Source organism: Lissotriton helveticus, chromosome 5_1 (assembly GCF_964261635.1).
Source record: "Lissotriton helveticus chromosome 5_1, aLisHel1.1, whole genome shotgun sequence".
Lineage (NCBI taxonomy): Eukaryota > Metazoa > Chordata > Amphibia > Caudata > Salamandridae > Lissotriton > Lissotriton helveticus.
Genome location: NC_136065.1, coordinates 1,030,118,081 through 1,030,134,445, shown reverse-complemented (window position 1 = coordinate 1,030,134,445; position 16,365 = coordinate 1,030,118,081). Strand labels below are relative to the sequence as shown.

The window sequence follows — 16,365 nt, the reverse complement described above, 5'->3', positions numbered from 1 at the left end:
TCAAGGTTTATTCATGGTTGACTTTGAGCTCTAAGTAGTTGTTGTTAAACACCTTTTTATTAAAGGTTGGAAAAAAGAGCATTACATGTATGGTATATTTACTAAATTACTTTTGCTACTGCTAGTGCCTGTCCTGTATTTTGTCTTTCCTACAGCGTGGAGATACCCCTTCGGGGGTGATTCCGGCACTTTACAAATCCCAATCCAATACAATACAATATGTCACTGAAAAGCCAACGGTTAAAGTGACGTTATAGATAGGTGAAAATGTCAGTTAAATCATTATATTTTAACCTCTAAAGAAATCACTGAAATTCACCAGTTACAGTTAAGTGAAGTAACTAGAACGTGCACCCCCGCCATGCAGAGCGTTGTCATCAATGATATCATTTTAGATGTCACTTGTTATCAATGATGTCACAGAATATGTCATGAGTGATGTAATATGTGACTACATAAGCAGTATCTGGTGAGGGCACATGATAGGCGGCTTGCTGCCACTGTAACCCTTCCGCCTGCAACAGTGGCAGCTGCTCCTGGGAAATTGTAGTGGGCCGAGGTGGGGGGAAGGGGGTAAAAAAACATCCATCTGAGTGTCGTGGTTTGATGCTCAGACAGGGACAGGGAGCCTGGGCATGTTCTCCACCCAGGATGTGAGAACGTGCAAAGTGCGCATGACTGTTTGTCCGGCCTAAAACGGCTAGCCAAACATTCATGCGCACTTACAGTGTGCCACCACTCCTCCCCCTTGCGCTACCCAGCTCCGCCCTGCAAAACTCCTGAGCACGGAAAAATAAAATGATAATAACCTTAAGTTATTATCATTTTATTTTTCCTTTATTGCAGTGCTGAAAGGCAGTGGGGCAACGCTCCTCCACCTTAGAGGAGGAGCCACCCAAGGCCAACCCTCTGTTCTCTGTCTGTCTGTCTCTGTCCCCACCTGCCTGCCCTGTGTTGTCAGCTTGCTGCATTGGCCCATGCCAGTTTGCCTTCCATGGACAGTTTGCTACTCCTGCACCACTCCCATCTGCCCTACCTCCTCTGAGTGCATGCTCCCTCCCTCTGTAGTCTGTTTGTGCTGCCTCTGTCGAGGACGGCCTGCCCTCTCTGGTAAGCTTGCTGCTCCTGACCCCTTCCCACTCTCCGTTATCCATTTGTGTACCCCTGCCCATTCCATCCTGCCTTTGTGGTTCACTGTACATTCCCTGCCTATGCCAGCCAGCTGGATATGTGGCAGCTTTCCTGCCCTGTCTCCCTCAACTCTCTGCTCTCCATCTGCTTGTCCCTGCCCACTCTTGCCTGCTCTCATTTGCTAGCTTGGGGCCTGTGCCCCTGGCCTACTCAGCCCTGCCCTCAATTCTCCTTGTAAATACCCGTACCCTCTCCCGCCCTCACCACATTGTCTGTAGTTCAGTCCCTACTCATGCTGGCCTGCCCTGAATGCACAGCTTGCTGTCCATCCCACCTGCACTCATTTGTCAGCTTGTTGCCCCTGCCCTACCCCTACTGTCTGCCCTCTGTTTACATGCACCTGTCCACCTCCGCCTACCCTCCGTGGTCAGATTGCTGTGCCTGCCACGCAGATCCGCCCTCCATGGTCAGCTTGCCTCCCCTGCCCTCATCACCATGCACTCCGTTCTCGGAGTGCATGCCCTGCCCCCTCTCTCCTGTCCTCTGTGGTCCATTGTGCTTTACCTGCTGGCCTGCACTTAATAATCAGCTTGCTGTCACTGACCATCCCCTGACCACATAGGTCCACTGTGCTGCCCTTTTTCATAACACCCTGTATTCCATGATCAGCATGCTCCCCCTGCTTTCTTCACGCCTACCGGCTATTTACTGACTATGAGTTCCTACCACCTCCCACCTAACATTCGTTTAAAACTTGCTGCCACTGCCCTCCATTTGCCATGTGCATGCTCCTGCCCCCTCCCTTCTGCCCTCGGTGAGCTGTTGTGCTGACACTGCCCATATTAGCCTGCTTTCCATGGTAAGCTTCCTGCCCCAGCTCCCTTCCCCTCCATAGTCCATGTGCGTGCCCCTGCACCCTACCTCCTTCCCTCCACACTCTATTGTGCTGTTACTGCCCCTGCCACTGGCTTATCCTCATTTTAGCTTTCTTAAGCAGTAACCATTAATTCATATGCCAAAAATAACCCCCTAATTGTATTCAAGTACAAAGGGAATGCTTAGATTTTAATGCTTTGATTCCATCAAGATGGCTTTAGGTGTGCCACATTATTGTCATAAATGCAAATGTTAGTTCTCTGGTTATTTATTAGAGCATTGTGAAGAACAATATCAGCACAAAAGGGAGTTAACTTTCAGGTTGCTGCTAATGTTGAAAGTATGTTTCAATCTGAATGTCAGAATGTTTTACTGACAGAAGAGAAATACAGTTGAAAACTCATCGCAAATGTGTCCTCATTTTAGCTCACAAACAATAATTTGTATAACAAAACAAACCCCCTCCTTTTTTTCATTTCGAAAGGAAATGCTTACGTTTTACAGATTTGAATCCATCAAGAGAGCTTCAAGTGTGCTCCACTTCTGTCGTAAGTGCAGAATGTTAGCATTCTAGTTGTTCATTAGAACACAGTGGAAAGATACTGTAAAACACTGGGTAATCAACTGACAAGCTACTGCTTCCGTTGGAATGATATGATTTACTCAGAATATTAGACTTTATTCTCACATGGCTGAGGAAGGAAATGTATAGAAAATGTTCTTAATTTAATTTTCTTGATCACCATCCACAACGTCTATGACAAAATCATGAAAGAGAAAAGTTTTGTCTCAAACATGGTTCATCAAATCTCACTAGAGGGTCAGCATTTTTCACTAGGTAAAATCACCTTATAACACTCCACAATTCCTGCAGCTGATATTGGGCCAACAACAAATGATTCATATTGCGAAAATCTAAAATCTGTTATCACCCTTTAAATGTGCTCTTTTTTTGTGACCTCCAGAACCTGCCTTCATTACAATGCATTTCAATGCATGTAGGTTCTGTTGAGGGGGTTGTACAGCACCCATTTTTTCACATTTTCTCAAGCATCTGATCAAGCTGAGGGACAAATGTGTCCTCATTTTAGTTTGTTAGAGCACAAACCATAATTTCTATAACAAAACAAACCCCCTCCTTTTGTTCATTTCTAAAGGAAATGCTTCCGTTTTACAGATTTCAATCCATCAAGAGAGCTTCAAGTGTGCTCCACTTCTGTCGTAAATGTAGAATGTTAGCATTCTAGTTGTTCATTAGAACACAGTGGGAAGATACTGTAGAACACTGGGGAATCAACTGACAAGCTACTGCTTCTGTTGGAATTATATGATTTATTCAGAATATTAGACTTTATTCTCACATGGCTGAGGAAGGAAATTTATAGAAAATGTTCTTAATTTAATTTTCTTGATCACCATCCACAACGTCTATGACAAAATCATGAAAGAGAAAAGTTTTGTCTCAAACATGGTTAATCAAATCCCACTAGAGGGTCAGCATTTTTCACTGGGTAAAATCACCTTATAAAACTCCACAATTCCTGCAACTGGTATTGGGCCACCAACAAATGAAAATCTAAAATCTGTTATCACCCTTTAAATGTGCTTTTTTTTGTGACCTCCAGAACCTGCCTTCATACAATGCATTTCAATGCATGTAGGTTTTGTTGAGGGGGTTGTACAGCACCCATTTTTTTACATTTTCTCAAGCATCTGATCAAGCTGAGGGACAAACTGATGCTTCCCGTTACATTTACAAAGGTGATGTTGCACTTCTGGGCAAAAAGCAGACAGTCTAATCCAAACATGCCACCAGAGTAGTATGCTAGTATTAATATCCCTGGCTGCTGTGTCCACTGCATCTAAGGTGCATCTAATGTTAGCATTGCAGATTGTTTGCCCTTCAGCAACTAGCTCCTCACCACTTTTTCTACACTATTCTAGGTTCCTCCAAAGGATGGCTCTTCGCCTGTCTCTTGAGGGTAAGAAGGGCTCCCAAGATCAGAGTTAGTCTCCTGGGCATTAGGTGGCAGAAGGTGTGATGGTAGGGAAGGAGGTAGTGAAGGAGTTGTGGTAAATGTAAATGTAAATGTAGTTGAGCTTATAAAGCGCACAGCTACCCGCAGTGGGTTTCCCGGCGCTTGCTTAGGGAACCCTTCCTGGTATTCCCCTGTGAGATAGCAGGGTATCCACAAGGTGAAAGCCAGGCATCCCGCCGCGAGGGGCCGTTGTGGAGATTAAGCAAGCTATTGCCCAGAGTCGCAGAGTGTGAACCCGTGAGTCGAGGAGGCACCGGGACGAGAATTATCGAGTCCGTGGAATTTTTAGCCCAAGACCCGCCGAGGCGGGGAATTGAACCCTGGTCCAGGACCGATCTCAGCTTCCGGGTCTGCTGCCTCTAACCCCAGAGCCACACTTCTCCACAGGCAGTGGTGAAAAGCAAGGGAGATTAGTATCTATGTACCAGACACTTTTGGCACTTTGTGGTGGAGGGGAGTGAGTCTCTTTTTCAGAAGCCAGACATCTCTTCTTCAGTAAAGTGAGGCGACCTGGAGCCGGAGGCTTAACAACAATCCTCCCTGTGTGTGAATGACTAAAGAAGTGTCTTTGTTGTTCATTGAGAACATCTGTGAGAATTTCAAGTATTGATCCCTTAGAGGTCTGAGTCCAGGGTGTTGGCAGAGGCTTGGACTTGATTTCGGGGTTAGAGTTGGTTGGCTCTACAACTTGGGTAGGCTTGCCAACAAAGTGATGGGGTGTAATCGATTTCGAAACCCAGTCCAAAAGAATATTTGATGCCAATAGAGCTAGCTGTTTCGAAGCTGAGCGTGGCTTGCCCACATTCGTCGGCGTAACTGGAGCATGATGAGAGTCAGCATCCTCTGCCTTGCTCAATGCCAAGCCTGCATCTAGATTAATATGCCTTGACAACTTTGATTTCTTATGCTTTGAACCTGGGCTCTTGGATATCCTGGATTCTGAAAGTATTGGTTGTGCTTGTTAGGCCTTTGAGCTGCAAGTTGTAATGCAGCCAGCATCTCTCCCTTCATTGTTTAAGGGTTTTCTTACGGGGAACAAGAGACCGGCCTCACAGTTGAACTCTCTGTGATCTGGGGAAAGTCACAGGTTACAGAGAGGGCAGAAGCAAAAATTAGAGTTCTCCATACCTGGTGTATTCTACAGACTCCGCTTGAGGCTTCGTACGGGAAACATCAAGTCAAAGGTACCCTATGAGTGTAGTTGAAAAAACTGAGATGAAGATCAAATCTGTTTGATGCAAGGGACTGCTCTTATCTAGAGCTGGTAGACCTGAAACAGAAACCTAGCCAAGGTCTATTGACATGATCACCTGCTTCAACTTTGGAGCAGCATTCCAAACATCGAGGCCTGATGGAAGATGAAAACTATCTGAGATGGAGATTTTGTGCTGAGGGATTCTGGGACAAGGAAGAAGTCATACAACATTTTGTGAAAAAGACTACTGGGTCCAATACTTTGATGGCAGGACTGTGAAGAGCAAGTGTTTCAATAGCCATACATGCTTCAAAACACATATGTGTCTTTGAAAGTTTTTCTCTATTTTTAACGCATATCAAGGTTCTGTGTATAGTCCTACTATAGGGTTTCCATTGTTTCTGTGTGATCTCCTTGCCTAATGCTTGCTCCTATGATGACATAAGTGCCCAGGAGGGTTGTGAAAAGGAATTAAGTGCTGCTTACATATGGGATACTGTTCCCTTGGTGCCCATCAGTTTGGACATCAGTTTCTGAAATTGTCCCAATCCTTTTCTTATTCTCGAGTCAAGGCCCAATGTGAAAGTTTAACCTTTCTTATTCATCAAGCCAGAATGCCGTTTTGCACTGTGAAAGGGACTTAACCCACTCTTCCTGAAACAGGTGTGCAATTATTCTACAACATTTCTGAAATGGGTTTTCCTTGAGGGCTAAGATGCACTAGATATTAAAATGAATCAGTGGACACGGGGAGGGAAAGGATGTGAAACAGTTTCTGCTACTGTATCCCATATTCAAAGAGTGATGTAAGCGGTGATGTTCAAAGAACCATTGGAGGGTGGAAGAGTCTTTGTTTCCTAGGCAGCCAGACCCTCACATTTCCTTCTAGAGCCGTGCACTGAAAGGATTCCCAAAGGTCCACTTTAGCCTTTCTACCTGCTTTCTCCAGCAGTCACTGTATATCAGTGTCCCTGCTTCTCAGGCACAGGGAGCTGTGTAGGCCCCACCACGTGGCGGTTGTTAGGGATCACTTGTCCCAGTCCAAACCATATACTCTTACTCTCCTAGTCTCCCCTGAGGGCAGTGATTCTTGCCTGGATTCACTGCTCTGCAATATCCATCACAACCTGCTCTATTTCACATCAGAAGGCCTGTGTCTTCTTGTGTTACTGTCTTCGGAGTTAGTATCTGCAGGGCAAGGCTCTGTAACCCATTTCTCCAGCTCCATGAGTCACATAGGGTATAAACTTGATGAAAATCTTCTTATCTTATTGGAGGGTGTGACTCCTGGTGTTGAGTCGATCAATTTCCAGTGCTGTGGTGTTTAAATTCTTCTATTTCTTCGGTATCAGAAGAGGGGTGAAAGGAGAGCGCATCTGCTCACACTGCTGCCATAGCTTTACCTCCTTAAACACTTTAACATGCGGTCACAGAGATAAGACAATTCACATTTTAACATACTGGATGGAATTTGATATGATCTTTACATCAAATAAATCCTACCAAACTGTCATTAAGTATTTTCCTTTACTCTGCATCTTCCTTTATAGCCTCCGTAAAACTAATTTAGAACAATCACACAACACTGCTCAGAACCTTGTTTGGCCAGTTTGGTTGGTTTGTGCTTAAGCGCTTGTCATCCAAGAATGATTGAGAACCAGGAAGGTTTCAGTATCTGGTTAAGAATGACTAGAAAAACTCTGAAGCAGATTTAAGCGAGATTGGGGTTTTTCTGTAGTGCAACCTATTGTCTTGTACACAGGATCCTCGGAGGCTCAGTTCTGAGGATAAAATACACTTGGTTCAAGGGTAGTCCATTGGAGAATATTAGTAGAGATGAGGAGAAGGCGAATGACTTTATGACAGCTCTGCTAAAGTCAACGTAGGAAGAAATTCCGGAGAAGAGGACTCAGTAGATTATGGAGTAAATAGCAGCATGCTTGCCGAGTTAAGTTAGCAGCCCAAGCTTCTTCTTGGTTGTATTTTGTATATTGCAGCAAGGGCAGATTCCTGATTCAGATGTTTAGAATGGTTTGTGGGGATTGATGAATGCTTGGATCCTTATGCTTACTACATGTTTGTTTTTAACAATTTAATGTACGCTCTGCTACCCAGTTCCTGGTCCACAAGCATTATTGTTCCGATTTAAAAAAAAGGGGATAGTTCTCAACCCAATTGTTATAGACCTATCTCCCTAATTGATAACACTTTAAACATTTTAGGTAGAGTCCTATACAACAAGATTTTGAAGTGGTCTGAGGAAAATGGAATTTTAGATCCATGTCAACTGGGCTACCGAAGCAGGGTGGGTACTAACGAACAATGCCTTAATCTTAATCTAATTATGGGCAAATACACCATTGGAGGACTCTCTAATCTGCTTGGCCTTTATGGATTTGACACCTGCGTTTGACCTCTTTAACAGGTCAAAGCTCTGGTCTATCCTTCTGACCTATAGATTGGATGAGCCCCTGGTGTATTTTTTGGCACACCTTCACAAAGACCTTAAAGCCTGGGTGAGGATTGGATGAGGGGGTGAGGTCACTAAAGCCATTGATGAAGCTAGGGGTGTCAGACATCGATGTTTCCTGACCCCCCTCCTTTTTATTATCTACATCAATGGACTGTATAAAACACTGAAATCACTAACTCAAGACGTCCCAAAAATCAATGGAAAATCACTCCCTGTACTACTCTACGCGGATGATGCGGTCCTCATGGGCCGCACTCCGAATTCCTTACGTACCCTTGTGCAGGGTTTTATCAACCATATGGACACCCTGGACCTATGCACTAACTTTAAAAAGTCTTTCATAATGTAGCATGGTCCAAAGAAATGCCAACTTAGTTCCATATCTATGGGTAACCAGAAGCTGATGAGCACTAGCACCTTTCCTTATCTTGCGGTGGTCTTTGCAGCGAACGGCTCATGGACTGAGCATATGGCTCACTCCAGGAGCAAGTTCTCAAAGGCCTCCAACTCCATTCTTAGTCTTCCACGCCCAAAGAGAACAGGAGCCATGTTAGCCATTTAAAAATGTTTTAAGTCCCAATGAGTGCCAACAGCCACGTATGGCACTGAGGTTTGGGGATTTGCCAAGAGTACCTGCATCCAACAGGAAGAGAACAGATTTTGCAGGAAGTTATTAGGTGTCCCAATCTCCACACCCCAATATACTTGCTATAGGGAACTTGACTTAAATTTCATTTAGGGCCCGCCCAGCCCTTTTTTGGTAATCGGTTTGGAAAAACCCGGCTGCATCCCTAATGAGAGATTATCAGTGATTGTACAGGATGTGCGAAAGGGAAGGACATACCATGGCTGTCAGGGAACCATCAGTGCCTATGCAGCATCAACAAGGGAAGAATTTTCTCAGATCCTAGTACAGCAATGACTACGAACAAAAATGAGCTTAGGAGCAGGCTTTACTCGTTTTACAGAGCAGAAAGGATTGAAAAGGAATTAAAAAAATTCCTTGTCCATAGCTACATGGTCGTAGTAAATTCTGTACACCCGCTGGCTAATTACATTACCCTGCCTATGAGCAACTGGGAGAGGAGCATTTTGTTTAAGGGCAGGCACCATCAAATTTGTAGTATGTTTTGCTCTTGGCCCCCACTCTGACCTTGATCGCATACCTTGTCCATGTGATGGTCAGAGCGGCCAATCTATTTTATGATAGGTGGGAGCAGCAAAATCACAGCAGCTAAACCCGGCACCAATCTACCAGACAAAAAGATGAATATTAAGTGGCTCTTAACTCCATATTTTAAAAAGCATATGCCCATCAGCTTGGAAAACGCCTATTTGAGGCTACTTACCCTGGATGATGAAGAGCTGGTCTTCCGCATAGGCACTTTTTTGAGAATTGCAGTTCGAGCACGTCAAATGATGTCTAATTCTTGAGCTTTTACATTATTTATTACTGAACTTTTACGAACTTAAAGATAATTGTATATTGTATGCTGCAAATTGTTTTTATGACTCCCTTATTTGTATATTTTTTACCTGTATGTTTTTTTACCTGTATGTTTTTTCTTTGTGCTTTTAGGAATACAATGTTATCCAAATATAGTGTTTTTTGAACCTTTGAACCAACTACAGTTTCCTAGTCTTACATGTAAAGAGAGATATGTAAACAAAATGATAAAAATATATACTTTTTTGTTATCAGGCATATGTAACTAAATATACCTTACACATTTCAGGATGGGTAGCTCGCCCCTCTGGTGCTAAGTAGGAGCATGAGAAAGTAATTAGAATTTGAACATTATCACAATCAATCTAATAAATGCCCAGAGAGGAACAAAGCTCACCTAGAAAAGAATGCAAGGAGTTTGCTGTGAACCAAGATAAAGGCATGCATAACTTCTTCACCTCCACGCTCAGAACTGCCATTGATCTGCTGGACAACTTGGCGTTCTAAAATTTCAATACACTGCTCACACAGCTGCGGATGAATCAGTCGCTCTACTGCCTACAAGGAAAGCACAGAGTAAACAGCTAAAACTTCAGAATGTCTTTTAAGGATCACAAGCTGGTTGTCACATGGTTCAAAGAGAGGCATAGTATAATGCAATTGTATTTAGTTTATTAAGCCTATGCAAAATCAAGAGCAGTGAAGGATAATTGTACCACGATCTCAGTTGGTCTTTTCAATGACCAACTAAAATGACCCATTCATGATGTAACGTTTGACATATAATAAAGGAAAAATTTCTTCATATGATAAATAATCGATGGTAAAAATTATGCAGCTTTAAGTTTAAAAGTGAAGATGGAAGTGTTGACTACTGAAATTTTACATGCCAATTGTTACTTTTTTCATTCTAATGTATGTTTGGGAAAAGTTCAGTGAATAAGGACAATAAAAGAACGAAGGAAGGAAGACAGGTAAACAGACAGACACGAGTACACTCACACACAATCCATGTAGTGACTATGTGTGGATACCCGCCTTGTGAGGACTAACTTTTCCCAATGTTTTTAAGATGCACTAATTGCGGAAAATGTTAAGAAAAAAATACTTCTACAGGATCCTGCTTCAAAAATGCACATATAGGTAAATGTAATTGCACGCACAGAACCATCATTATGGGGACTTTAACATGTGTTACTATCCATGAAGGAACTTGTTCCAAAATAGTCTATTGTGATTGAATACATTCATGAACAAATGGCTAAATATTTTATTTCAATACCGTACTTAAATATATGATAGGTAATTCATTTATGAATAGCTGCTTGTGTCCAGGCACACTTAAGATGGCTTTTAATGATTATCCATTTGACACTGGAAAATTTAGCAGAGCATAATTAGACTTACTACAGGTGTAGCGCTGAGCAAAAATATAAACACACTTGATGAAACCCAGGTCCCCACGGCAATTTTTTACAAAAGTTGTAAAAATTGACACAGATGTTCCTGAAGTAATTTTTAATCATTTAGAAGATATTGCCTTATGGGGACCTGGGTTCAGGTCACCACTGTGCAATCAAGTCTCCACAAGGATAGTCTCAGTCTCAGTGTCAGTCAGTCAGTCAGTCAGTCAGTCTCTCTCTCTCTCTCTCTCTCTCTCTCTCTCTCTCTCTCTCTCTCTCTCTCTCTCTCCTCTCTCTCTCTCTCTCTCTCTCTCTCACTCTCTCTCTCTCTCTCACTCTCTCTCTCTCTCTCACTCTCTCTCTCTCCCTCCCTCTCCCTCTCCCTCTCCCTCTCCCTCTCCCTCTCCCTCTTCCTCTCCCTCTTCCTCTCCCTCTTCCTCTCCCTCTTCCTCTCCCTCTCCCTCTTTACGGTGTCCTGGAGAGACAGTGCAGGAAGTAGCCATTGCTGCCTGGACATATATCTCTCCTCACCACTGCCATGTCAACAATCAACAGAAGCTCCTGGTCTCTCTACTGCACTCACCAACCTGCACTGCTCAGGTGCTAGGCCTTCTTAGGAGTAGGGTTTGAGAGATAAACTCCACTCTGACGGCAGAGTTTTTGCCACTGACACGGAGATCAGGCTAAATTCCGACAACTGCCACATGGACGAGTTCTTTTTTTTTTTTTACGCATGGCTCGGCAACGATACGTTGACAAACGAGAATTGCCATCCCCTAGTGCAATCTTTAGACGCTAGGAGGGCACTCGCCAAGATTTTCTCAACACAGGCAGTGACAACCATTTGCGGTGAGAAAGCTGCCACTCGAGTTGAAAATATACTTGAGCAGCAGCAAAGAAGCTGTGCCCTTCTAATGCACTGCGTGGTGCTGTTCACACCGATTCCATCCATCAATAGTGTGTCTTTTGCACACTGATTTTACAACACAGAACAAGCTTCCAGTGCTAAAAAAACAGCGCGAGCAGCGTGATTTCTTTCCATTCGCAGAACTACATGGAATCTCACTGAGTTTTTATGCAACTCCGTGGAGTAAAACTTTGCTAGTTCAGCCCACCCATACTCAGGAGGTAGAAGGTTGCTACAAGAGATTGAATTATTATCATTTAGAGAGGGTGACTACCCACCTCAAGGAATAATCACTACCCTTCTCGGGGTGAACCTTCCAACTCTATAAATTAAACTGAGCTCAACCCCATGGTAGCTGTGTCATGAGCAGAAAGTTTTAACTGAGGGCAATATGTAAAGGATTTATGCAGTAATGAAAATCAATAAAAATCCCAAAATTGATTTACAAAAAAAAGAGTAAATATAATAAACCAACTGGCATCACCATGGAGACATGAATTTTTTAAGTTCTAAGTAGAGATACCACCAAAAGGCACAAAGTGCAAATTATATGAAATAAAAGCAGGAGATGGGGACCTAGGTGCCATTGGAGGCCAGCTATGATGGGGGCAGGTAAGATATACCAACCAGGTTTGTTCTGGTAAAATATTTTACGTTCGAACATAGATTTGTAAGCCCCAATCAACTACAGGAGTATGCTTCTAACTCTACCCCCCACAAGACATCAAGAGAGGCACTTAAGAGACTCACAGGGTGTCAGGCAGAGGCCAATAGCTGGGTCCAGTCCAAGACGAGTTGCCACTGGTCAGCTGGGTACTTCTAGAAAAAGGCCTCTCATAGTTTTTTATCTCCCTGTAGTCACACAGAATGCCAGCCAACTGACCCCTGTAGTCCACTTCTTTGCCCTGGCTACATGAGGGGGCAGGTCTATTTCTTAAGGGTTTCTCTCAGGTTACAGGCAGGAGGTTCAGTACTCTTCTGATCTTCTACAGGTGAAGAAAGTGTTCTCAGGTGGCTGCCAGAAGTACCACATTTATGCCTGGAACCAGCTAGGTGGGTAGGGTAACCCCTTGGGACACCCTAACCAATGGTGGTAAAAGTTCCCAGGGCCAACCCTATCCACTCTGTCAGAAGCTCCTGTTTGCATTCTGCAAACAAGCCCAAAATGCTATATGTCAACTCCTTTTCAAGATGTTGAAAGTCTTCAGCCACATTAAACTTGGGCTCTAAGGGCTGGGTGTGTGTGGGTGGGGATTTTACTATAGTATTTCAAGTGTACTCCCAAATCTAACACTAAAATCCAGTTGAGGAAGGCCCTGTACCCACAACAAACTCATAGGCAGATGTCTCGTAGGAAGAACCACGGTCCTCCGGCAACCAGACAGTGAATACACAAGAAGGGACTTGGCATCGTGTTCTCTCACTTTCAAGTGTGCCCCGATAGTTGAATGTGGCTCAACAGACATGTGAAGCAGAATTTGACACTCTAGTATGAAATAGGATTCCCACAGTCCCCACCATGTATATTCTGTGGAGTTCAGAGTGGTCATCTCTGCCCATTCAGGTCAACTTATTTTTTGTTACTGGGAGGCATTTTACACCTATTCAAGGCTGACCACAGGTTGAGAGCTGGCAGAGAATTATGCTAATTAGAATGACAGGTAAGGCAGGTAGATGCTAACTTTGTAAAAGTTACTTTTCTCCAAGTTTTACTAAAAATTCGACTTCGCAATTGCATAACCATTAAAAATAATTGTTTAGATATTTTTATCAGAATCTGCAAGCAAGCACATCTTGAAAACAGATATCAGGACTGGTCACATTCTTCACGACCCCTCTACACACGTCTGGGTATTATCAGAAGTATAGCTCTTGGTAGCATTGGTTATTACTAGATTTGCCCTGTGGACATCTAGTAATTATCAAAAACAGAGTAATGCAGTGGTCGGTTATTATGAGGAGCACTGAATTGAACTTGACTGGGGGTTGTCAGGTGAAAAGTTGAGAGTTCCCTTATTTTCAGGAGCAGAGATGTGAACTGTTTGTTGCCAGGAGCAGATCACTATGGCCCGGATTCACAAACCTCCAAGGTTTGTAATACGCCGCATATATTCACCTTCGAGTTATAGCAGAAACCGTAATATGGCATATTGAAACCACACACCCCATACTCATAAATGCGAGACAACCGTGTTCAAGCACCTAAAAAAATGTGGAAGTCCCGTAGAAATACCCAGTGGGCATAATAATTGTAGGAGGATATGTCGAAGGCTATTTCATTGGATAAAATATCTACGACTAGCCCGCCAGAGACTCGAACCCTGGATTTGCGGTGTAAACGAGATGCCGTACCAAAGTGAACTACATATCCCAGCACCAGCAGCGAATATATTCACATTTTAAAGACGGGAAATGACGTTACAAATTCCAGGCACATTCATTGGCTTAGGCACTGGAAAGGGAAGAGATCTGCGACAAGGTGAGGCACCGTTTCTCTGTGTCCTCCGACAAGAGATGTGATTTATCTCTCCAAAAAAAAATAGCCATTCATAGAAATACATTTTTTATGTTCTAGACTACCCAAGTAGAACAACTAACATAGACTACAACGCGAGTTGTAGCACAAAACCCAATTGGTTGAGGTAAGGAACGACGGTAACACCCGAGAGTTCAACACGGACGCACTTCCTATATGTCCGAACCCGCTAACGGTCACAATTATCGTTCCGCTTCCCCACCCACATTCGGCTTTTGACCACATGATACAAAAGGGGTGCTTCCAATATCCTCGATGAACCACATTTATCAGTAGCGACTCTGCCAAACTCATTTGTAAGTAACATGCACTGGTGTGACATGAATGTTGATTCCGTGTTGACAGGACGGTCACTGCTTCCTTCTGTTCTTGTGTCTCCTCACTGTAGTATTAGACTCACCGCCTGAAAGAGATTCATTTATGACATCCGTTTCAAGCTCACATAGAGGTAAGCTAGCTTAGACTGAAGACTGGGTGTGCTCCCATAAAGACAGTGCAAGGTTAAGTACTGATTATTGTTTTTTCTAGTGAGGTTTTGGTCCTGATGAGAACCCTTAGAATTTAGGGGGTTTGAAACGCGTAGACCTATGGAGCCACCAAACATGCGTGTTGTGTAAATAGCACGTTCATCAAAATTGAATTAATTTCAATCTAATGAGTTTATGAAATGTAAATATTTTTGTAAAAATTGTACAGTCAATTTTTCAAACAAGAAAAGATTTGCAAACAACAATGTTTGGTGTGCAGTATGTGTGTGTAATATTGTTTCCTTTAGTAGTTTGATAGGTATGAATGTGTAATGAGTGGGATGGCGAGAATGGTGAGAATTTTTGAATTTCATATTATCTTTTGCGTATGATTTTTTGTATAGTAGTTATGTATATAGTGTCGATATATTTTCTACATTGAAAAATCCTGAAAATGTTGTAAAAATAGGTGTTGAGAAATAAAAGCTACTGATGAGTTTTAAGATGGTTTGATGGTTGATCCGCACATCTTTCAGAATTTGATTTAGAATGAACAGCAGTATTGGCAATTTGTTGTGGTTGTTTGGTTTAAAAGTGCTCAGCCTTGCTGCGATAGAGCCTTACCCTTTGTTGTTACTGATATCTTTTCTTAACAGCAAAGCATACCACATCAGATATTAACAATCAAATGACCAAAAGGGGGTGACACAATGTTGCCTCATACAATTCAGTAAGCAGCTGTAAACATTTCAATCTCGCCACATTTGTTAATTCATATCAACCTCTGCTAATGAATGCTGAAGGAGGGTGGGTGGGGGTGAGAAAGGACAACAAACAAATTCTATCTAATGGATTGGATCTCCACCGCCTTCCCCTCTTCAAAGAACACCTTCCCACATACATTGGACAGGGCTTTAATATACAGTTGCTACATTCATGCATGTGAACATAGTTATGCATTGGGTATAGCATGCAACGCAAAGTATTTGAGAACTATTCCTTGCAGTCTGCAAATGCTATTGATTTTCAAGAGTAGTTCTGGAATCCTTTTTGAAACCCAAAATAGCCATAAATGTACTCTGTATGTAGGTGTAGTTCCTGTAGTAGTGTTGCAAATTAGTACATCTTCAGAAGGTTTTCAGAGATTATAAAGTAAACATCTAGAAAATATTTTGATTTTATCTGTTGTTTGATCCATAGTCATAGCAATTAGTTTCATGGTTGGGGTTGATTGCTTTCATTCTGCATCACCTTAGTTAGATGAAAACAGGCAGGAGTATTGAGACATATACATTGTCTACGTCTGCTGCCACTAAGTCAGTTCAGGTGGCGAGGACAACATACAAACAGCATATTTGTCTTTCTCAAGTAAATAACAAGCAGTGTGTTCTAGGAACCTAGGAGGTCATGTTTCTAACACACAAACGAAACCCGAATCAACATGTATATCACAATTTGAGGCCTGATCAATTTTTGCAGTTTTCTGTAACCCACCTTCCCATTGTGCTACCAACGTTTTCCTTCACTTTATTTTGGAAGCCTGTAAACGTTTTTACTCTATACCTGCAATCATTTAAATAAAATTATGTTTCTCACTTAACCACCAATCCCTTTGAATAAACCATGGACAGTTCTCTAGTTCTGCTAAGAGGGAATATTATATATGAAAAGTTGATACAGTGTCCGGAACAACACATTAGACGCTGCAATTTTCAGGATTACATAAAATCTACCTGTGAGTATATTACATACACTTAAAGCTGCTACCTGGGTCTGTCTTAGTCGATAATCTTAGAATACAAAATTCCTAACAATCAGTATCTTGTAAGTGGTTTTATTCAGATAGTCTACCACTGGTTGGTGTGTCTTTGTAAAATATATTCTTAATATG

General features: G+C 42.6%; 1 protein-coding gene across 1 annotated transcript in view; it reads right to left on the bottom strand.

Annotated features, from left to right (window-relative positions):
- HPS1 (HPS1 biogenesis of lysosomal organelles complex 3 subunit 1) overlaps window positions 1–16,365 on the bottom strand; it is a 314,105-nt gene that overhangs the window by 164,383 nt on the left and 133,357 nt on the right. Inside the window, exon 7 of the mRNA XM_078643558.1 lies at window positions 9,559–9,719. Within this exon, the coding sequence (XP_078499684.1) occupies window positions 9,559–9,719 (161 nt within the window). The remainder of the gene's footprint in view (window positions 1–9,558; window positions 9,720–16,365) is intronic.